The sequence below is a fragment of the Rhipicephalus sanguineus genome, chromosome 9 (genome assembly GCF_013339695.2).
Source record: "Rhipicephalus sanguineus isolate Rsan-2018 chromosome 9, BIME_Rsan_1.4, whole genome shotgun sequence".
Taxonomy (NCBI): Eukaryota; Metazoa; Arthropoda; class Arachnida; order Ixodida; family Ixodidae; genus Rhipicephalus; species Rhipicephalus sanguineus.
In genome coordinates, this window is record NC_051184.2 from 45,255,149 (window position 1) to 45,278,058 (window position 22,910).

Genomic DNA, 22,910 nt, shown 5'->3' on the forward strand with positions numbered 1-22,910 from the left:
ACTGCCCTGTGCAAAGACACGCACGTTCAGACCCAACCCTAAGTCTACATTTTTTCCGCGTCGTCTTTCCTGTGAAGATTTTTTTCCCCAGCGATATTACTCCTACGCACATAATGACGCTTATCAATACGCGGCTCAGTTTACGAAGAACCGGTCTCCAACTCAAGAGCACTCGGGTTCGATTCCAAGACTGGCCAGTAGCAGCGAGTTTCCTTCGTCTTGCTTTATCTACCGTGGCGAACGTTCTCACCCTGGTGAATGTTTATCGTCCGTGGTGAAAATTCGTACTTCTAAATATCGCAGACGGATTACGTGAACTCCGGTTGACGTCGACTGTCAGCGTTCTGCGTATTTATAAAAAAAATTCTATTGCCTATCAATGCATTGCTCACACACTTGCAGCACATCCATACAACGTTACTTACAAACAGTGCTGGGCAGTATCGAAGATACATGTATCTTCGATACTATCTTAGATACACTTTGGGTATCTTGTATCTGTATCGCGATACGTCTCGCAAAACAAGAATCTGTATTTGTATTTCCGATACATTGAAGAATGTATCGTGTATCTTAAGATACAAGATACTGCTATAGAAACACCACCGTGCGAAACAATAAACGTCGACCGGAATTCCGGTTATCAAGCTGATATTGCTGCCTCTAAACCACATGAATAAAACTAACGACAGTAACATCCTTGTATGTTTCCGCCAGAGCACTCCAGCGAGAACAGGGGATGATGTTTAAGCGTCCCTATTGGTGGAGCAGAGTCACGTGATGGCGCTCGAGCCATCGCGACAAAAACAAGCGTGCGAACGTCTACGCGCAGCCTATCTTTCTTTCTAGACGTTTTCTTTCTTTTTAGTTGTGTTGATGTGACGACACTTCTTCATAGGTCCTGCACTCTGTTGCGTACTGCAATGCGTGCGGCGTCTTTTGCACAAACTAATAATAATATCTGGGGTTTAACGTCCCAAAACCACGATATGATTATGAGAGACGCCGTAGTGGAGGGCTCCGGAAATTTCGACCACCTGGGGTTCTTTAACGTGCACCTAAAGCTAAGTACACGGGCCTCAAACATTTTCGCCTCCATCGAAAATGCAGCCGCCGCGGCCGGGATTCGATCCCGCGACCTGCGGGTCAGCAGTCGAGCGCCATAACCACTAGACCACCGTGGCGGGACGTTTTGCACAAATTCTGATGCCGCTCTACTGTCGCTATCGAAGTTTGTCTTGCGTGATGCTTCGTTGCAATGTCTCAAGAATGCAAGAATGGGGCTGCTTTGCGTCTCGCGCCTTTCACACATCAGCGATTTGAAAGATCTTGTGGATGCAAGCTTGACTTACATAGTACGGTGAGATTGACTTGCATGCAAAGGAGATTCTAACAACCGTCCCACTATCGGTGCTGACGTTAGATGCAATAGAACAAGCGTTTACGTAACAGGAAATATTTTGACGTACTGTGTCTTTGTTCTTCCTGATAAATTATTCGAGCAGTTCTTTTAATGGTAATTTGATTGTTAGCACAAGTGCTTTCTTTGCTGTCTTCCGTTAGCACCCCATACATATACTCCTCTGCACTATAGTTTTTCGCCCGTCTGTTTATGTAATATGTCTTTTGTAACTAGCTGCTAAAATACGTTCTCTGCTTTATTCATATTTTTTACCGGCTACGAACATGGTTTTATTTCATATTTCGCGGGCTTTCTCTAAAAGCCCGAAAATATTCATCACGCAGCATGTACGCTGCCAAAAAAAATTGGGTCGGTCGTTTTTAAATTCGCTCTACGATGTGTCGAAGCGCAGTTGGCCCTAAAGTGAATATTAAAAATGTTGCAATGTCGCATAATTGACCTCATTTAATTAACCAGTTAAGCTTAGTACAAAACATACCATAACGAGTGCCACATGACGGCAAACCAAATACCTTTGGTTTCATTCAGCGGCGGTTAACCACTTCTTTTTTGAATATTGGATTCTACTTACGTGAAACACTCTGTATACTTATTCACTGTGATTGCTTAATACGGAACCACCTTGCTATTTGACTTAAATATAATCGTTTTCCTTTTTTTTAGGTCACCTTAAAGTATTGTTATTGTTACAAATCTGTAGGTAAGCAGAGCTAGAAGTGGCAATAATGTGAATAGCAGTGATAACCTGCGGCGCTCTGTGCCGCTAGAATACGTCTGAGACGTTTCCTGGCGGCTCAGGTTCTCTCGGAGAACAAATGGTAAAAGATTGCACGTTAGTGAATATCTTGCTAACGAACGCTTTACGCCAGCAGATAAGTAAAATATGAAAAGTCACTGCAGTTTTATATCCTCAAATAATTGTGAGCGCCGACTATGTAGTTCATCGTCTTTACACGACGCGTCACAAACAATACCGCTACCAACGTTGTTGCTGCTGTACACCTGTCAGTGGATGCAGTATTACGAAAACAATACGCTTGCGGACAAGGTAAGACTGCACAGAGGTATTTGCGCCATCGTGCGGAGGCACTTGCAAGTAGATGGTAACCAGCCAACTGGTCGCCAAGTAGAGCAGCGACACCAATAAACTACAGAAGTGTCAAGCAAGAACAACTAACCGCGCAGCAGTTAAAGTGCTGTCATGTTAAGCAGCCAAACAAATCACAATAAGTCGTTCAGAAATTAAACTAATACGCCTTGAGCAAGACAGTTTGTATCTTGTGATACAAACAGGTATTGTGTTAAAATTAAACAAAGCTGGTCGCAGTTAAGAAATTTTCAAGTAAACAGATTTCTACATAGGCCTCTGCTGATTCATTATATAGATCTATAACAGCAAATTTGCAAATGTATCGAAGTATCTTAAGATACAATTGGGAAGTATCGTATCGGATACAATTATTCCGCGGGTATCTTGTATCTGTATCTCAAATACTTCTTGCCCGAGTATCTTGTATCGTATCGCGATACAATTTCAAAGTATCTTTGCCCAGCCCTGCTTACAAACGACATCAACGTCGGCGAATTGTTCCAATGTTCGTTAATTGAACGAGTAGTTGGTTAAAACTCACCACCGCAATGATCAAAGCCCTAGAGACGTTGGTCGAACGCGGGGCGTAGTGATATCCCGAACTTCTAATAGACACGCGTATCTTGCGCATACAACCTTAACCATCTGTATCGATGAGCCACCTAAGCTTATCAACTCATCTAATCCCCAGCAGTCATAAATAGTGTGTAGTCGATCTGAATCTTTCCGCTAGAATACTAGTGAACATGCGAGTCATTCTCATTGCATTCCTTTGTCTACAACGCCGGCATAAGTTCAAACAGAAACTGTACAAATTAATAATGATAACACTTAGGTATGTTAACTTAAGCTGAAAGTACTACGCTGTGGCGTCAGATTCACGGGTGGGATTAATATGGTATAGAGCTAAGGCATTAATTATCTCCGCATGCGACGCTTCGATGAGTCATTCGTACTTGGACTTATAAGATAGCCTGCGTCATTACAAAATACCACTTCGACTGGAAATTATACAATAACGGCGGTTTGAACCGCGTAGCAGAAGCAGGCGATCGCAAGAGCACACGGAGATCGAAGAAGGCGTCACTGCGCCTGCCAGGTCGGTGCACTCTTCCATAGCCTTTAGGAAAAACCGGTGAGTTTCCGGTCCGCACTGGGAATCGAACCCGGTACCTACCGCAATGGAAGCGGTAAGTACTAACGGCGATTTGATCCGCGTAATAGAATCAGGCGATCACAAGAGCGCACGGAGATTGAGGAATTAAGGAGTCATTGAATTCTGCCACCGTCGGAATAGAGATTTGTCGCTCGCGAATTAGCTATCTCTACGGTTGGAAGCCTTGATCTGAGTGCTTTGCATGATCAGGTGAGCTCACACCTGAGTATCACACGGGACCATGGCACAAAACATGGAGTTCTTGCACACCGCCACCGTTTGAGTTATCTGCCAGATACACATCCGCAGGAGCAGCAGCCCCCCAGGGTATACGCTCCGCAAAGCCGACAGTCAAAGCCGTGCAACGCCGACGGAAGATCGTCAGCGGTGAGCTGAAACCCACCGGTGTGCAATGCCGGCCGACCAATTATTCGCCTCGTAACTATCCACCAAGACGTATCAGGAAGCCGAGAGTGAAAGAAAGTGTCCTGTGGTTGATCACAAGCACACTGTCCACCAATTTCGTGGGATGTGGCGAAATAATAGGCCACTCGCTTCATTCCTCATGGGGTAATATAAGTGAATATATATTTTGCAAGCAGCGGTCTGTACTACTACTCCAAGTACTTTCTTTTTCTCACAGTCTCAGAAACGCGCATAGGAGCGTAGAAACGTGATAACGCTTTTTGAAAGCATAAGCATCAGTACTCCGTTTGCGAGTGCGGGAACGCGTCACTTAAATGCGTCATCTCAAAAGTGAAACTATACGACCCGTAACACCAGTGCATGCATCCGAGATTTACGTTCGTGAATAACCGTCAATACGCGAGAACTATACATGACGGCTCGTCTCCTATACTGAACTTGTAAACCGAAGGTTTTCGGAGCGCTCCGTTAAGAAACACTGCAGAGATCAACATGGTCCATTTGGTAGTGAGTGCGGAAATCAGGTAAACAAGTTCTGCAGAGTCTGGTTCGGTTAGTTGGTTAACAACGTCCCAGAGAGATTAAAGCTATGAAATACGCCGTAATAGAGAGCTCTGGATAACTCCGACCACGGGCCCCTAAACCACTCCGAGTTCAAAGACGCGAGAGTTGTTTCTTTCTCGCCTTGACTACCCTTGCTACAGGCGCTCTCTCCTTCTCGCCACTTATTTCTTCACAAAACACGCGAACAATGTCAGCGCTAAGTGTTCAGCCTGTCAAGATTTCGCGCTTTTCGGCTACGCGCTGTTATCTCCGCCCGCGCAGTCGGTAAACGCACAAAACGAAGTGAAATCAGTTGGTCTTGCACGATAGTCATGCACAAAGCAGAATGGACATGCGACTGCGTGGCAAAGCAGAGCAGAAGACAATTCTCAACTGGCATCACTCGTATATGGACCAATCGAGAACTTATTTCCCCGTGACGTCACGTGAAGGGAATGCTGCTGGCGTCACGAGTTGTGACGAAAAGACGCGAAGCGCCATGAGAGAATAACGCGCTCGGACTTTCGTATTTTCGGAGGTTGTTTAGGGGCCAATTAACGCGCACTCGCGTCGCACAGTGTACACGGACCCTTAGCCTTTCGCATCCGTGTAAATGCGACCGCCGCGGCCGAGATCTAAACCGCGTCTTTCGTGCCAACGGCCGAGCATCGTAACCACTGAACCACCGAAGCGACGTGCAAACAGCCTGCTACGCGACCATTGTATTACCACGTAAATCGCTCGTACGCCGTTGGATCAGTCCGCCGCTACTTCGGATTACCAGCGCCAAAAAATAGTAGACTCCCTTTCGCGGCAATTTCCAACTGTGTACGTATACAACGCTATCACAACGCAAATTAGTTGCGTAGCCGTAGTTATGCTGTACGCGGCGTTGACTTAATTCAGCCTCTTAGTAAAAGTTTGCTGCAAGGCGTATAAATGGCAAAGGCAACTTGTGGTTACGTGCATGAGGAGTATAACTGGACGGCCGGTGGTAAAGAAGAATGTATGCGCTCGCGACTTGCCGGGCCGTGGACGCCGACAACGTCATGACTAATAATCCTTATATCAAGGTAAGCAAGGACGCAGTTTAAGATTTGTCATTCTTGTCGAATTTACACATATTGTTAACACAATACCGAGTTGAACAGCCTCGAAACGTTCTACGGAACAGAAAGTAATTCAATTATGGTGTTTCATGTGCTAAAACCACGATCCGATTGTGATGCACGCCGTAGCGGGGTCTTCCGATTAACTTTGACCAGCTGTAGTTCTCAACAATAATGTCCGGGTTTTTACGCGCCAAAAACCACGATCTGATTATGAGAGGCGCCGTGGTGGAGGGCTCCGAAAATTTTGGCCATCTGGTGTTCTTTAACGCGCACCTAAATCGAAGTACACAGGACTCAAGGATTTCGCTTCCATCGAAAATGCGGCCGCCACGGCCGGGATTCGATCCCACGACCTTCGGGTCATCAGTCGAGCACCATAACCACTAGACCACCGTGGCGGGTGTACCACCTGTGGTTTTTCAACGTGCACTTATATCTGTGTAGACGGGCGTTCTGGCTTATCGCCCGCATCGAAAAGTGGCCGTCGTGGCCGGGAATCAAAGCCACGTCATCAAGTTTAACAGGGTGGCACCTTGCCTGCTTAGTTAGGACGGCGGGTATGAAAAAAGAACCGGCACAAGGACGACATAGGAATACGGCCAACAATTCGAGCTCTCGAGATGGAGTCTATCAACGCCCACTCGCTTACGAAACCGTGTTTTTCTCCACTGGTGTATACACACTACCTCATTAAAGTATCTTCGCTTACGAATAGTGCTTGTAAGATTCCCGACACTCATTTAGGGCCAAATTCACAATACTTCACTTTCGTAAGTGGCTTTTGCAATTGATCAGTTGGTTTTGTTAACAATGTGTTCCGCATCGTGATTACCTGAAATAATCTCCAACGAAAGTTTTTAGCTTCGGACGTTTTTGTGATTAAGGGATTTAATGTCTCGCTTTCAGCGACCAGTGATGTAGACGCCGGTAAATTGATGGCGAAGAAATTGTTGCTACGCAAATCTAACACTTGTTTCCCGATATTTCCTGCAGTGAGCGATGCCAATGGAGTATATTGTCACGGGTATGCAAAGGTGACTCAGGCACGGACTCTGAAGCGTGCGCGTTTATTGATGCAGTTCCAGTTCTACAAACTTCCGCGGTGATGACGCGCAAGATCACCTGGAAGAAATTAACAAACGGACACATTCGTAATCAACGCGCCGATTTCAGTGCCAGCTCAACACGGTCGTGTTCTTCGTAGGCGTGAAAAACCGTTATACGACTTGACGCCGAACTGAAGGAGTTAGATTTCGGCGTGTAAAATCTCATTTCTTGTATGCATCCGCTTCACTGAAGCAAGCTGCTTCCCACGGCGTCTTATGCAGGCTAATGGTAGATCCTACAAAGGTATAATTAAACGCCACACGTAAGACAGATGCTGCCGAACATACCAATTCCTCCAACTTATCCGACGCGGTGCATCCACGAGAGACTGCATAATGGATCCTTCTTCCCGTAGTCCACTGCTGGATAACCTAACGTTCAAGCACCCTGACGCGCAACGTGGCGCACTAAATACGGCACAATAAGGGAATGACGAACAGACAACCGCCGAATTCACAGAACGCAACGTTGGATTCTTTCCTCTTTCTGTAGTGCCTTTGCGCGCTCCTTTACGCATTGATTCTTCACCTCAGTGTCTTAAAAAAAGTAGCGATTTCAACTCAGACAGTCCATAGTTGGTATCTAAGATACTATACAGTACAAGGTGTACGCTAACTACTACTACTTTACACTACTTTCGTTTAGTAAAATGTACCTCGCTGGGCCGAAACTACGTGTGACATACTAAGCCTACCAACTTAACCGGCGGCCTCATGGTTAGCTCACCGCGTATCACGTAAAACGGTTCCTACAACAGCAACTTAAACGCAATGCCGCATAAGTGACCATAGTTTCGCACGTTAAAAGAGGCAAAATTGTCCTGTTACTTCTCTACACACTTCGATTTACTTACATTTCTTTCCAACTGCACCCATGTGGAACACGAAGTTCGATTCACGCACGGCATATTGTATGCGTGCGCCTGTGCGTGTCAATCGCGGCCCTGTTTCAAGTAAACGTAAATCTCATGTTGCTCAGTGTAACGTGCCTACAAGAAATTAACTCTTCGTACATTATGTCACCTACATCAAAACGCGCGTTTCGGTACAACCTATGGCAGCCATATGTAAAGAAAGGGTTCACTTCAATTTTTTCGGACAGCGCGCTTGAAGTAGTGCAAAGCTCTTAGCTCACACTAGAGGCGATTCTTTACAAGGAACATATTGTATCGAGGCAAGGAGTGGCGTACTTTCCTTTTTTTGTAGCTCAGCATTCCTGCATCTATCGCAGCACACCTCATTTAACGCGCCGCGTTCGTACTATTCGGCCGTTAGCACGCACCCACTTATATGAAGAACAGAGAGGAGTTATACTCAGTGGCGAAATATCCCGGTACTCCTTTTTCCAAGAAGCGCCTTTCCTTTTTTTTCCTCGGCCACGTTAGGAGTATACAGACGCCTTTTTTTAACGCTTCCGCCGCCTGCATCTGCTGTTGTTTCGTTCGCGTCGCCGACGCGCCGTGCATCCGACGCGCGCTTGTTCGCTCGACGAGGGACCCGAATAAAGAGAAAATGAAGACCTCGAAGCTCTCGTCGCTGGCTTCGGTGGGAGCACCCGGTTGTGAGTCACGGAAAAGAGTGTGTGTGTGATACGCCAGCCTAGCTTGCTCGCTCGCTCGCTGGCGCCCCAGTTTTAGCGGTGGCCGTCGGAGCGCGGGGCATTCCCGGGAAGCGGGCTTCGCCTCGGCACAGCAGCGCGTCGCCCGCCAGAGCTTGCGGCCGAAGGCAGGAAGGAAGGAAAAACGGGATGCGCTCCGGCAGCGGGAAAGGAAAAAAAGGAACCGCTAGCGGGAAAAAAAGAAAACCATGTGCGCGCGCGCGCTCTCTCCTGGCGGTGGCGAACTGTTCGCGCGCTTTTCTTGCTGGAAGCGTTGCGTCTCCTTTTTATTTTCACGCGCGTAGAACGCGGGAAAACAGACACGTGGTGCTCGCGAAAGCGCGCGCTTTTCGAGAGGGGCGCGACAGCGCCTGCCTGGGATTCTGTCGTGTCGGCGCGGGAAGTACCAAAGGAGAATGCGCTCGCATCGAAGCTCGCTCGCTGAGGTTCGAGTAAGTGGTGTACGCTTTACGCGAGAAGTTGTGTTATTATTGTAAATAACGCGTAGGTCGCGTCTTTACGCATCATTCGATAAGTTCTGGTGATACCTGTAAACGGATGTGGAGTGTCGCTGAAGCACGTGTTCTGCCGTCGCGATGTTTACCTAAGGCGTTTGACATCGGTGACAAAAACAACAGAAGGAGAGTTACGAGAATAACGATCAAACGTGTGAGCATATTCTTTAGCGGGCGGGCACCTTAATGGGCACCAACAAATGCGACCGCCAAAACGTCATTCGTAAACAACAACAACAACAAAGCGATCGACTGTCCGCTATCGACACGTCTTACTCAGACATAAAGTCCATTCACCCCGGAACGAGAACGAATCAGATCCATACTTTTATCTAGCCACGTGTCCTCCGTCAGCAGGAACACACGCGAGCATGGATCGAGAAAGTGCCGGGTAGCACGTCATTACAACGTTGACCGGCTGGTTTCCGATGTGTGCGAGTGGGGGGCGGCGGGTTGGGCAAAGGCAAAGGAAAAACACGAAAGAAATGCTCGAGAAAGGAACAGGAATCATCGACGAGTTCGACCCAAAGGGGAGGACGCACCACACGCGGAAGGGGGAGGTCACGCCCGCACGTGCAAATCAATGATGGATTGATTCCCGCCTGGTGCGGTGGTGAGGCTTCGCCTCTCGACCAGAAGCTCCAGTCCACGTGCTCCCACGGCTCCGCGTGGCACGAAGACTTCTCCGTAGCGCGCCAGTTGTTGACGAGACGGGCGGGACACCATTATCAAAGAAGCCGAGCAACACCAACCACCGTCGTCTCTGACCTGATACCTGCAGCTCGGTACGCAAGCTGCGATCATTCATCGCCGATGACCGAGGAGTAACGACGTGCGAAGAGAACAACGGGTCAACAAGCACAGCCACCACGCATCCGTCCTTCGCGTCACACCAGGTACACGCTGCCGAAAGAAGCCAATTCACCACCGGTTACTCACCTGCGAGCCTGAGCGCCGACATCCTCTGGAACTCGGGTTCCTCGAGCCACTTGTACATGCGGCGGAAGGTCTCCCTGCCCGACTTCAGCTTGCTCCAGGGCTTCGGGTTGCGCAGCAAGTCCGACAGAGTCCCCTGCGAGCGGCACAACACACGCTGCGCGAAGATGGCCTGCGGAATGCTGTAGCGCTTCAGTTCGGCGCTGATGCGCTGCGCCAGTTCCTTGGTGTTGATCTCCTCCGCCTCGTCGGCGGGGCTGGACGCACCGCCGCTCACTTGGGCCGCGTGTTGCTGCTGCTGCGCCTGTTGCTGCTGCTGTTGCTGCTGCTGCTGCTGTTGCGGGTGGGCTACCTGCTGAGTGACCACCGCGGCCGGGTGGATCGCCTTGGTCGGACTGAGCACCAGGCTCGACGACACCACGGAAGCCCTGGCTCCGCACACGACCACCTGTCCCAGAGCGTTGCTGCTCACCACGGGCAACAGCACCCGCGCCGGTTTCGGTTCCGGTTGCGGCGCGGGCGGCTGCGGCTGAGGCGGCTGCGGCGGCGTCGCAGGTGCAGCCAGGTGCGCCTGGGGAGGCGTGTGCGGCGACAGGCCGTTGAGGGCCGGTAGCATGGGCGAGTGCAGGCTCGTCGGCGACTGGGGCGATCCGAGCCGCGTCAGCTCTCTCTGTGGCGCCGAGGATCCACCGTAGGATGCCGCTGCTGCCGCTTCGTATCCGTTCAGTCCCTTGTCGACGCTCAGGCCGTTCTGCGAGTAAGGAGGCGGCGACGGCAGAGCGGAGCCGGCGCCCAGCATGGGCGCTGTGCCGTGCGGCGGGCTCATGTTCATCGCGCCGGACATGGTGGCACCGAGTTTGTCGTATTGCGAATAGCCTCCCATGCCCATGGCGAGTGGCGCGAAGCCACCGTTGGCCCCCGGGTGGTGTTGGTGGTGGTGGCCGTAGTGGGAGAACTTGTCCGACATGGTCGAGATCGGAGGCAGCGGCTGCAGCGGCGTCAGCGTCGCGTAACTGCTGCTCGAGAAACCGCCGGGCGACATGCGACCCGGGTAGGAACCCGGGTCGAGCCCGCGGAACTCGGACGCGTCGATCATGCCCGTCGACGAGGCGGGACTCACGGGGTCGTCGAGGTCGTCTTCGTCGGCGCCGACTTCGCCGCACGGCGAGTCGTCGCGCACCGAGAGGTCGGCCGCCTGCAGCAGCTCGGGCGACTGCTCGGAGCCGGCGTCGAGCGGCGAGCGAACTGCATGCCGCTCCGCGTCCTCCTCGCCCTCTTCTATGTCGTCATCCTCCTCCACCACGGCTTCTTGGGGGCTGACGGGGGACGCCGCCACCACCACGGCCACCGGCGAGGGAGAGGAGGCCGCCTCTTCTCCGCCGTGAACCGCCTCCTCCGCGCCCTCCTCCTCATCGGGCCCAGCAGCCGCGGCTGCCGCCTCCTCCGGCGACAGGCAACCGCCGCTGTTTTCGTCCATACTCTTCGCCTCTCGCGGTGGGCCCGGGCCCGCTGCCAATCAGACCGCCATCGATGCCGCTGGTAGCTCACTCGCTTCGCGTCCCTCCCACGGTGCTGCCGGTCGCCGCTGGAAGCCCGGGGTACAGCGATTCCGGGACGTCTCACTCGTGTCCACGACAGACGGGTGGCCTGAGCTCCGGCGCCATCTTGCCTCTGTGTTCCACCGCGACGCCGAACGCAGCGCCGCGGCGCAGCGCGCCCCGTCTGCGCATGCGCCGCGGGGTTGCAACCCGTGCGGTGCTGCCACTGCTGGCATCGCCACCCATGAACGCAGGCAGGCGCGAGCCCCCCGACCGCCGCCGCCACGGTACGTGTCCGTCCAAACATCGCGCGCTGCGGCGGGGATACCCCGGCACGGCCGCCGCTGTGTTTACGCGCGACACGCGGTCTTCCGAAACCACGCGGTCACCGATCCCTCCTACTCTTCGAACGGCCATCGATCTCCTAATTATGAGCGCCCCGCGCCCGCCGATCTGCCGCGGACAAACCTCGCCTCACATTCCCCCCTTTCACTTCGAACCGAGGCAAGGTCAGGGACGCACGTCAATACAGGGAGCGAGAGCCGCCCCTGTAAAGCGTGCACCGCCGCAGAAGGACGCGAGCGACGGCCGAGCCGCCTTCTCAAGACGCGCCGCACGGAGCGGCGCTTCCGGAAGAAGCCGACCTTCCAGGAGCAAACGCGACGACGGGGGCGCTAGGCCTGCGGCCCAGCCACGGCGCGCTCGGAGCTCCAGAAATACCGTACCCTGCCGCTGAAAGTGCGCTCTTTCATCCTTTAAACTTTCCCTCGCGTTCTGTCTTCGGACCCGCGCTCGAGTGCTGTGTGTCGGAGGCTTTTGATTCGCCTGCGACCGTTACAAACGCGATACGCGACTCTTTACTGCAACAGAACAACGTTAAGATATCCGTCCATTTCGTTGTTAACCGAACCTCGGTCATTTCGGTCCTAGAAATTGTCATGTTTGTACTCGAGGAACCACAAACAGAACTTATTCGTTTCCTCAGCAGCAAACGCGGAACCTACGCAGAACCGTCTCTCGTGGCGATGGGAAACTAGCGCGGAGTCGCTGTCTATGGTGGCGCCATCTAGGCGCGACAACGCGAAATGCGTGGGTCGGCCTGAAACGCGATCACTCCCTTTCCTAGTGGCCCTCTCTCCTTCCTGGTTTCGGGATCCGCTTGGCCGGGTTACCGGAGCGACGGCCTTTGCGACCCAAACAATGAACGTCGACCCTCCTCGCTCTCCCGTTTTTCGCCCTTCTTCGCTCTGGGGGAAAAAAAGGGGGGAGGAACCGTGCCCTCGACGTTTTCTCCGAGGGCAAACCGCGGATGCTGCTGACAACGTTGCGCAGTCATACTCCAAAACACTGTTAGGACGAGTGGCGGTGGCTGTCCCTGGGGCGCGGTATTGCAATATCGTTTTCGCGGAAAAGACCCGCTGTGTCTTTGCGCTGCCTCGAATGAAAAAAGAGAAAAAGTAGTGCGCCACCCCATGAGTCATAGACGGTAATAAAGGCATGCTCTACGAGACAATCCGGGATTTCCACTGAGAAGAAACACAAAGGAAGAACGTTATCGTACGAACGGCTCGTTGTCCAACACATCACCGCTGGTAACGCATAAGCTGTACGTTGCTTTGAGATGGGGGAATTCCCTGAATTTGTTGGGTGTGCTACACAACGAGTAGACAGATAATGAGTGCATGTGTTTTGGTGAAGTGGTGCCAGGGCTTAATACCTCGGCTTTGCTCAAAGGGCGGGGTGGGGCGGGAGGTAATGACAAACACACACGTTTGCTTGTATGTACAGGGTCCGTCGAAAGCTCCTAGGCCACGCTTGCATAGGAGTACATAGGATAATGGCCTGGGAACATTTGACGGGCACTGCACGTATGAGTGCGTGTGTAAAGGGGGCAAATAGGCAAGCATGCATTGCCAGTCATGGCGCAAGAGATGGAGGGGGGGGGGGGGGGGCAGGCACCCCTTGAGATTAAAATGGGCACTAAAGAGAAAGACAATTGTTATCGCGTATTAGTAAATAACAATTTCACAATTCTGAAAGCACCACTCTTACAGTGAAAAGACGCTTGGTAAGCGGAAATAAGTGGAAAAGAAAAACGCGGTTGGCGACGCCAGCTTGAAGTTTCCGCACCATGTTACCGTGATGTCATAGATTTTGACGGCGTCTGCTAGGGCCTACGTTATCTTTTATCGGTAAAATATGTTTACTTTGTGTTCTGGGGGACCCAGAGTCTTAAGATTGCAAGCTTCAGAAAATTTCATAGAACCAAACTGACAAAAATACGCAAACAGACTGAACATTCGTGACTTGCGCGTGCTGAAGTTTCGGCGCGAAATTCAAACATGAAACTTTTACCTTCATTTTTCTCTTTTAATAATTGTCCTGCGATACCAATATTAATGGCAACAGCGTTCTGAAAGACTAACTTATCTGTCAAAACTTAGTTTTTCACTTTGGCGTCCTGTTAAGCTCTGAGTGGTCCAGCTCTCCCACAAGTGGGGAAATCTAAAACACTGTCTCTCACTCAAACAAAAAAAAAATTTAAATGTCCGACGTGGGCTTAAGCAGTAGCAGCAGCCCTTTTTAAATGACAAAGGGGTGCAACATCTATTACCTGTCAGGTACCGGTTGTATTTTTTAAAATATAGTTACGCAACGTTACATATTACGTGCATGCAAGAGCATGAGAGAATGCGCATGTGGCTTTGGCCGCGGAAACTTTCGGTTATATATTTTTTTTTATCAAATTGTTGCTCAAAGCGTTGTATTCCTTCTGTGTGGCAGTCGCGGGTGCTATTTAAAAAGTTTCTTGCGAGTTAGCATCCCCTTCATTCCCAAATGTGGCACGCGCTGAAGGGCATGAAATATGGCTGAATCATCTACAGTTATTCCTGCCTACATCAACGGCGTTACTAGTATTTACTAGTATTAGTACACTAGTACTTTCGGTGAAGAGGACTACACGTGCTTCAATGCGGCGTCTCTGATTTGTCACAAACATAACGCCGCTTCGGATATCTGCGCTAGACCAAACAGCCCTGCAACAAGTGTTCCTCATGTACAATCTAACCCCCCTAGAATTCCTTGGCTAATCATTTCCATTGTTGGTCTATTGCACTGCGGTGTCTATGCGTCAGAAAAATAAATACGGTCCCTGCATTGTTTCTTTTTTCCTTCTGAAAGCAGGCAAAAGTGAAGGCGTGAAAGGAGCCTTCTCTCGCTAATTGCTACAAGGAAGAAATCTGGCTCATTGAAAACATGTTTTGTCACTACAGAAACGCCTCACCGGTGGTACTCAGGTTACAAATAGACAGAAAAAAAGATCCCGCCCTCGGAGTCTATCTTCCAGTCTCCGATGAGCTTAATCGTGACTCGCAATTTTACCCGGGACGGAGGGTGGGCTCGGTAGTCTTCCCTTTACGACAACACACGTCGAGAGATTGCTCAAAATTGTAAGCAAGGCTAGGCGGTTAGCACGCCACGAAAGAGTATAGGACTCTTTCACTTGTCAACTTCTGCATCGAGAACTCCAGTTTGGGTGCGCAAATGAGTGCCTCGCGAGCTTGTATATACACGCGTAAAGAATCGTTTCCAGCGGAGCGCCTGTCTACTCCCTTTGCTAATCAACCCGGCGTTCGCGGCTGGCAATACTTGCGAGCCTTGCGGTGTCCCCCCCCCCTCCCCCACCCCAATTGTCGCGCTTCCGGCTAATTGAGCGGAGACGACTGCGGCCTCCCAGTTCAATCACAACCACTATCGGCTCGCTTTCGTTTTCTAATCAGCCGCAATAGGTAGCGGCGAAGCGTTTTCTTTTTCCCTACACACGCCTCACGGATGTAGTTGCTCAGTATCCGCTGTTGCCGATGCGAGCAAGTGAGACACAGAGCCTTAATCTGCATATATTTACCCTGTAGAGCGCTACGCGCTTAAAGATATATGCGAGTTGTTCTGTACCGCCGGTAACAACTCAAAGCGAAGCGTGAACTATGCTGGAACGGGGCGGCGGCTGCATTTTCGATGGAGGCGAAAATGTCTGAGGCCCGTGTACTTAGATTTAGGTGCACGTTAAAGAACCCCAGGCGGTCGAAATTTCCGGAGCCCTTCACTACGGCGTCTCTCATAATCATATCGTGGTTTTGGGACGTTAAACCCCAGATATTATTATTATTATGCTGGAACGGGCTACAGGACGCAGGCGTCAGTTACGTGAGAAGGAGTGATGTGGTAGACAGGCGGCCAAAAAGCGACTCAAAGCGACCGAACATATGCGCACAGTATGATGCCGGCTCCGTATACAACTGTATCTAGCCCCCGCCCTTGGGTTCCTAGTTCTCTAACTCAGGAATGAGCGGATGGTTTTGTACTGAACAAATACGAATTCTCAAGATTCTGCTTAATGATCGTGCGCTGAGATGTACTGCTGTTCATGTACTGTGTATGGTAGCAAACCGGTTGCTCACCTGGTTGACATTTCTTCTCCTCGTTTCTTTCTCTCTCTCTCTCTCTCTAACTCGCTCTCTCTCTCTCTCTCTCTCTCTCTCTCTCTCCCTCGCTCAGTCTCGTCTCTTCTCTTGGAGCACCGTTGCTAGGCAATAGTCGTGGTAACTTCGGCCGAGCCGTCCATGATAAGGTCTGCGAACAAGAAATTATTACATCTTAATGTCTTGCTAATTCAATCATTATGCGCCATACTTCCTAGATTTATTTCTTGTTCGTATACAGTTAAAACTCGATCTAATGAAACCCTATTTTACGATGCGCAGTACTACAACGGGTTTTCACATCAGCTGGTGTTCCAGTGTACTCTTTCCTGAAGGTAGTGAATGGGCGCGACAATATGGGAGGACTCGACTAAACTTTATCGCTGTATGCGTAACGACCACTCGGTCTGCCGTACGACTATGAACAAAATAAGGCACGCAAAATAAATGACGATTTGAATCTGCGTACAACATTGCGCTCGTTTTGCCTGTGCATTTCCCTTCAATATGCAGTTTCACAGTTGAATTCACTGCTCGTAATCTTCTCAAGGCTGACGCGGCAACGCGCGGCATAAGAATGGTGCGTACCGACTTGTGGAATGACGTGGCTTTCTTTGCAACTTGGAAACGCAACCACCGGCAGCACGCGCTTCGCCGAAAACGCGCGCGCGGCAGCACGCAATCGCTTCCGCGGGCGAGCCGACGACCTTCGAGGTTTTCAGCGGCCCACCAGGGGAGCATCCGGCGCGGTTGTCACGCTCGCATACTTTAGGTTTTTCTTTTATAATATGCAAACGATTTAAAGCGCACTGCACTCAACGTAGATGTTGGAGAGCTATGTGCGTTTAGAAAAAAAGTTTACTTGATCACAGGACGCTACTAACAGTTGGGTACAGTGTCGTAATCAAGGACAGTAACATATACAAATGTCTAAGAACTATATACACGAAACATTTTTACACAGAAGTCCAAGTCCACAGGACGTCTTCAACACATGCTACTGTGGGCTAACATACACTTACAACAATCTTATTTTCACGTAATATACATGACTTCGTGAACATACAAGAACATATGTACAACGGATGTTATGGCGCAGGCAATGTACACAATTGAATAATGTTAGCATGAAATGTATATATACAAGAACCCACACGGATACGGGAACATGCACAGACAGCAATAACAAATACATACATATTATATACATTCATCAAGCTCTGTCTGATGACCCGGCTACAAGAACCAGGCTAGATAGAAAACCAGCCGCACACGCCCATCAACCACCTACAGGAAACGGCATGACATCTGCCGTAGGAATTCCTCTTCCCAAGGAAGAACAATTCATCCGACAAAAAGGACATAAGTTCGGAGTACAACCGTTCCAGAATTGGAAATAGAGTTCGGCGACGGTGACCCGCTGCAACAGCCTCACACCTGTTACGCCACAAACAAAAAGCCCCCGCAGCAATTAGAAGGCGTGCAAAGCGACTACGCGAGCAGCGGCCAGACGTGACGAAACGATTAACTCCTAGGCCACGGAAACCAGTGTTAACGGCTCGCCGAAATGCCCTTGCAATTACACACTGCTGCAGCACATTCTGGTTGGACTCTTGTAGCGGACAGTTAGGACAAGTGGAAGATGGAACCATGCCTCACCTCTCCAGTCTGTCTCGTGTTGGGAGTACTCTCCAATCCTAGAGGCCACATGAAGTCACAGAGATGACCAGGTAGAAAGGATGCCGTTATCGCGCTCCACGAGACACGACTCGAACGCGCTAGACGGGCTGGAGGAACCAGAGGGAGCAGCAGCGGCCGCTGTTGTATCTACAACACGGTTTTCTAGAATGTCTACATCAGGGCAAACCTGCTGTGCATGGCGATAAAATGCTAAGTAAACGTTAAGTACTTGCGGCGCAGAGTTAAGCCGTGCTCCAGGTAACAAATAGCGTAACCTTGTGCCTAAGAAATAGCAGGCAAGACCACGCGCTGGACACTGGTCACCGTGTAACAAACGAAGCAAGAATCGCAGAGCAAGCAGCCCACGGCGAACAGACACAGACGGGAACGCGAATTCACCGCTGTTGCGATGGTTGCCCAAGCGCAGCACGGCAAACTAGCTCAGTTCCACCTGACCAGAAAAACAAGCCAAGAAGGGATTGCAGCGACCTAGTTATTCGCAAGGGGGGCTGTACAACGTGAGAAATGTACCATGCACGGCCGCAAAATACAGTCTGTGCTAAGTATACCTTCTTTCCAACAGCGGTAAATCGTAGGGGAAACAGCGCAAGAGAAGACGAGGACAAGAAAGGCGACGCACACAGTCTTGTCCTCGTCTTCTCTTGCGCTGTTTCCCCTCCGATGTCTAACCTCGTACTCTTGCTGTTTCCGGACGCGTCGTTTTACATCTTCGAGTACTGAAACCAAAGAGACTGAAACCCACAAGGAAGATGATATGCCGTAGTAACTATAATCAAGCCCCAAAATACGAATAGAGCCGCTTTTTTTGAAAGCGGAAAAAGGCGGAAAGCGGAAAGCGGAAAAAGCGCTAAAGGGGACCATGAGGCGATGCGAAGCCGGAGCACTTGCACGATCGCGTTCCATTGGCGTTCGTTGGGCATGCTACCGACCTCGCGTCGTGGAACGCGAAGAGGGACGCTACGCGCGTCGTATCTTCCATCTAGCCTGGCCGTTAATTCTCACAGGGCGAGCGGGGAACGCGGTCGACAGGCGGTCGAGAGGGACGCAGCGTAGGAGAGGAGAGAGAAGGGGAGGGGACGCGCATGCGCTCGAGCTTATCGCGGCGTTGCGCAGGAGAGAATTTCGGCATGTCTAGCCCGCGTTTCAGAGGAAGAGTGGGAAGGGGGAGGGGAGAGGGACAATGGAGGGAAAATGGAGAGGGGAAGGGGAGAGGGAAGAGGAGAGGGGAAGGGGAGAGGGTGATTGGAGAGGAGGTGTGTGGAGAGGGTGTGCGCATGCGCAGTAAGGGTGGTCACGCCGCAAACCACCACCACCACCACCACCGGATTTAGCTCCGCCTTAAGATACTTCGCATCTAAAATTTAACCCAGCACCAGAAATATTCCCATACTCAGCAAAAAGCCGTAGTCTACGGGATAGGCTGCCCTCGTTCTTCAGATACAGTGTGATGTCACCGGCGAAAGCTGTCACCTTCACGGTATCACTTCCAAGTAGTGGCAGGCCTCGAATGTATGGATCGTTAAGTAGTGAGCGCAGGAATGGTTCGAGACTAAGCACAAATCTCCCGCTAAACGGGATCATGAGGCGATGCGAAGTCGGAGCACTTGCACGATCGCGTTCCGTTGGCGTTCGTTGGGCATGCTACCGACCTCGCGTCGTGGAACGCGAAGAGGAACGCTACGCGCGTCGTGTCTTCCCTCTAGCCTTGCCGTTAATTCTCACGGGGCGAGTGGGGAACGCGGTCTTCAGGCGTGCGAGGGGTGGGGGTGTAGGAGAGGAGAGACAGGGAGCGGGGACGCGCATGCGCTGGCGCTCATCGCGGCTAGAGCTGTGCACGGGCCGTATTTCCGAGCCCGAGCCCGGCCCGGGCCCGCTGACTTTGTCGAAGGCCCGCCCGAGCCCGACGGCAAAGGGCTGCGAGCCCGCTCGGCCCGGCCCGGCTTTTTGAAGGTTCGCTGCGAAAACAAAACATCGTTTTCCGTCAATTTGGCATTTTATTGAGCATATCGAATATGATCAAACGACACACGACGAACAGTCTCTATTACACAGATTTACAAATTACAAGTAGACGGCCTCATGTCAGCAACAATGGAGTTCGCTCGCCAAAGCCGTCACGTGTATGGGGTATCCCATGCAAGCGTCAGCTTCCACGAAGGCGATCTACGTCGGGTCGCTGTCGCGTGCATTTTCACTCATATCTAACGCGAACAGTCGCGTGGCGCCATGACTAGCTCGGGTGGTGTTACTTCTCTGTTCGTCGGAGTGCAACAGAGGCAGGGCTTTACCTGCTCCCCTTTTGTTTAAAGTAGCGAATGGAAAGGAAAAGCGGTAAGGGGCGGTCGCGGAAAAGGCGCTGCATGCGTGCTGGAAAGCAATTCCCGCTCATTCCCTATATTTCGGGCTTGAGTCAGGCTTTGCGCCGGGGCCGAGCCCGGCCCGATAAAACTGCAAGCAGCCCGAACCCGGCCCGGGCCCGAGGTGAAAATGCGTCGGCCCGCCCGAGCCCGGCCCGTGGGCCGGGTCGGGCTTTCGGGCTACCCGGAGCCCGTGCACACCTCTAATCGCGGCGTTGCGCAGGAGAGGGGCACACCATCTCCCGCTAAAGGGGACCATGAGGCGATGCGAAGCAGCGTTTCGGCATGTTGAGCCCGCGTTTCAGAGGGGGAGTGGGGAGGGGGTATGTGGAGAGGGTTCGCGCATGCGCAGTAAGGGTGGTCACGCCGCACACCACCACCACCGGTTTGAGCTCCGCCATAAGATGATCTAAAAGTACTGGAGATAGAGGACACCCTTGGCGAACACCGCGGGTAACAGGAAATGGGGCACTTTCATAACCATCAAGAAACAACATGCTGTGTATATTTCTGTATGCGTTTCTGAGAAGCTCAACAAAGTTTTGTGAGAAGCCAAACGCCGGTACCATTTCTTTCATAACCATCAAGAAACAACATGCTGTGTATATTTCCGTATGCGTTTCTGAGAAGCTCAACAAAGTTTTGTGAGAAGCCAAACGCCGGTACCATTTCTACATGACATAGTGTCGATGGAGCCGAATTCACATGGACACATCTAGCTTAAGTCATCCTGAAACGCCTCCGTGCTCGCCCTGGCTACAGTGCAGAATTATGCTGCCTATACGGATAGTTTTACTTGAAACCTAGGCAGTAAACAATACTGCAAAAGAGTACTTAACTTTTCATCTTATTTTTTATGCAAACGACGACGTGATATAGAAACTGCTTAAATCTTGCCGTTCAAAAGCCTGCCATGAATTCTACACCAAGCAAGGGTCAGGTTCCACCAAACGAAGCCCTGATCGCCATAGCGATGAATGAATGAATGAATGAATGAATGAATGAATGAATGAATGAATGAATTAGTGTGAGCATTGTTTATGCCCTTCATGTTCTCATATGTACATACTCATCATCACCAACTGTGTTTGTGTTGTGGGGCTCATACTCGGGACAATAAAGAAGAGTCTTGAGAGTCCTAAACGTTGCCTCATTTTAACTTATTTTTTCACAAAGTCTACTGCCGCACGCTTCGTGGCCGATCCCCCGTAGTGGGTTGGGCTATTCCCCCGAGCAACCAACCAACCAACCAACCAACTCCTCAGGGCAAACAAACAAACAAACAAACTCACAAGTGGTGGAGAGTGCTGTCCGGTCCCTGAATCCTCTCTCGTTAACAGATCCTCTCCCGCTTGACCGCGAATACATCCCTGGAGCTCCGTTCGGGACGCCGCTTACACCCCCTGCGTTCGGTGATGTCGCAAGACGAGCAGCCCAGCTCGGCAGCAACCCCAATGCTTGCCCCTGCGGCCACCCCTTCTTGGATGGTCACCAGCCCTCAGAAGGACCCACCGATGTTCGCTGGGCTTCGCGGCGAGGACGTTGAAGACTGGCCGGAGGAGTATGACCGCGTGAGTGCCATCAACCACTGGGATGAGCCCGCGAAACTCACCCATGTTGCGTTTTACCTAACCGGCGTCGCAAATACATGGTTCTTCAACCATGCTACAGATTTCCCGAATTGGACCTCTTTTACTATTCAACTACGCCAGATTTTTGCCAACCCATCTGTGCGTTCAGATATCGCGAAGAAGAGGCTTGCTGGGCGTGTTCAACACACGGGCGAGTCATACACATCTTACATCGAAGACGTGCTCGCCCTCTGCCGCCGCGTCGACACCTCCATGGCGGAGAATGAGCGTGTGCGCCACCTGCTGAAAGGTATTGGGACCGTCGCTTTCAATGCGCTTGTAGTGCAGAACCCCACGACCGTAGCCGATATCGTCGCTACATGTCAGCGCCTCGACGAACTTCAGACCACACGCCTGCAACCTGACATGTCTGACCAGAGGCCAACCAACGACATCGAGCTGCGTGCATTGATCCGCTCGATTATCCGAGAGGAACTTCACGCACAAGCTCCGCCGTGTCATCTTGAGGTTCGTACGACGCTACCTGGTGCCAATCTGCGCGACGTCGTGAGGGAGGAATTGGCTTCCATGACCGGCACGCAAGTTCCGAGCCCGCATCCCATGCCAACCCCGCATCCCTTGCCAACCCCGCATCCCTTGCCAACCCCAACTTATGCCCAGATTGCTGCCATAACACCACAGCCCCAGCAGACACCACTACAGGCGCCTGGAGTGCACGGCTCGCTCAACTCTCTCACACCCCGAGCGCCGGTCCAGCCTTACAACACCTGGCGCACCCCTCGGCCGATTTGTTTCTATTGCGGCATCCGTGGCCATATTTCGAGATTTTGCCGACGCCGTCAGCAAGACGAAAGACGAGGCTACGACGACTTTGAACGGGACGAATTTTACGCCAATGGATCGCAATATCGTCGCCCATACCAGAACAGCCCACGTCGATCGCAGTCTCCGCAGAACTTCGGCGCAGTTGGCAGTTCCCGATTTCCGCGTCGTCGCTCGCCTTCACCGCTGCGGCGCTCCTCTTCCCCACTTCGCCCAGCTACCTTGACTCCTGATCACCGACTGGAAAACTAAATAGTGCAGCTTCGGGAGGGAAAGCTGCATATTTCGGACTGTATCAAACTCCTCCGGATCGCCCGTCAAATATATTGTTGGTTTATGTTGAAGGTATACGGACTGAGGCATTGGTGGACACAGGTGCATCGCTTTCCGTAATTAGTGCAGACTTCTGTTCCCGCTTGAAGAAAGTGAAGACGCCATACGATGGCCCTCCCCTTCGCTGTGCTGACGGAGTTATTCGGCCCTCCAGTGTTTGTACAGTGCGCGTTTCCATTGAT

General features: G+C 51.4%; 2 protein-coding genes across 3 annotated transcripts in view; both read right to left on the minus strand.

The window, feature by feature from the left end:
* The window catches only part of LOC119405080 (hepatocyte nuclear factor 6), a 198,753-nt gene extending 187,197 nt beyond the window's left edge, over positions 1-11,556 (minus strand). For both annotated transcript variants that reach the window (XM_049419203.1, XM_049419202.1), the window contains exon 1: positions 9,908-11,556. In XM_049419203.1, the coding sequence (XP_049275160.1) occupies positions 9,908-11,381 (1,474 nt within the window). In that variant the 5' untranslated portion in view covers positions 11,382-11,556. The remainder of the gene's footprint in view (positions 1-9,907) is intronic.
* Positions 1-22,910, minus strand: part of LOC119405083 (zinc finger FYVE domain-containing protein 9) — a 316,430-nt gene that overhangs the window by 194,804 nt on the left and 98,716 nt on the right. The window lies entirely within an intron of this gene.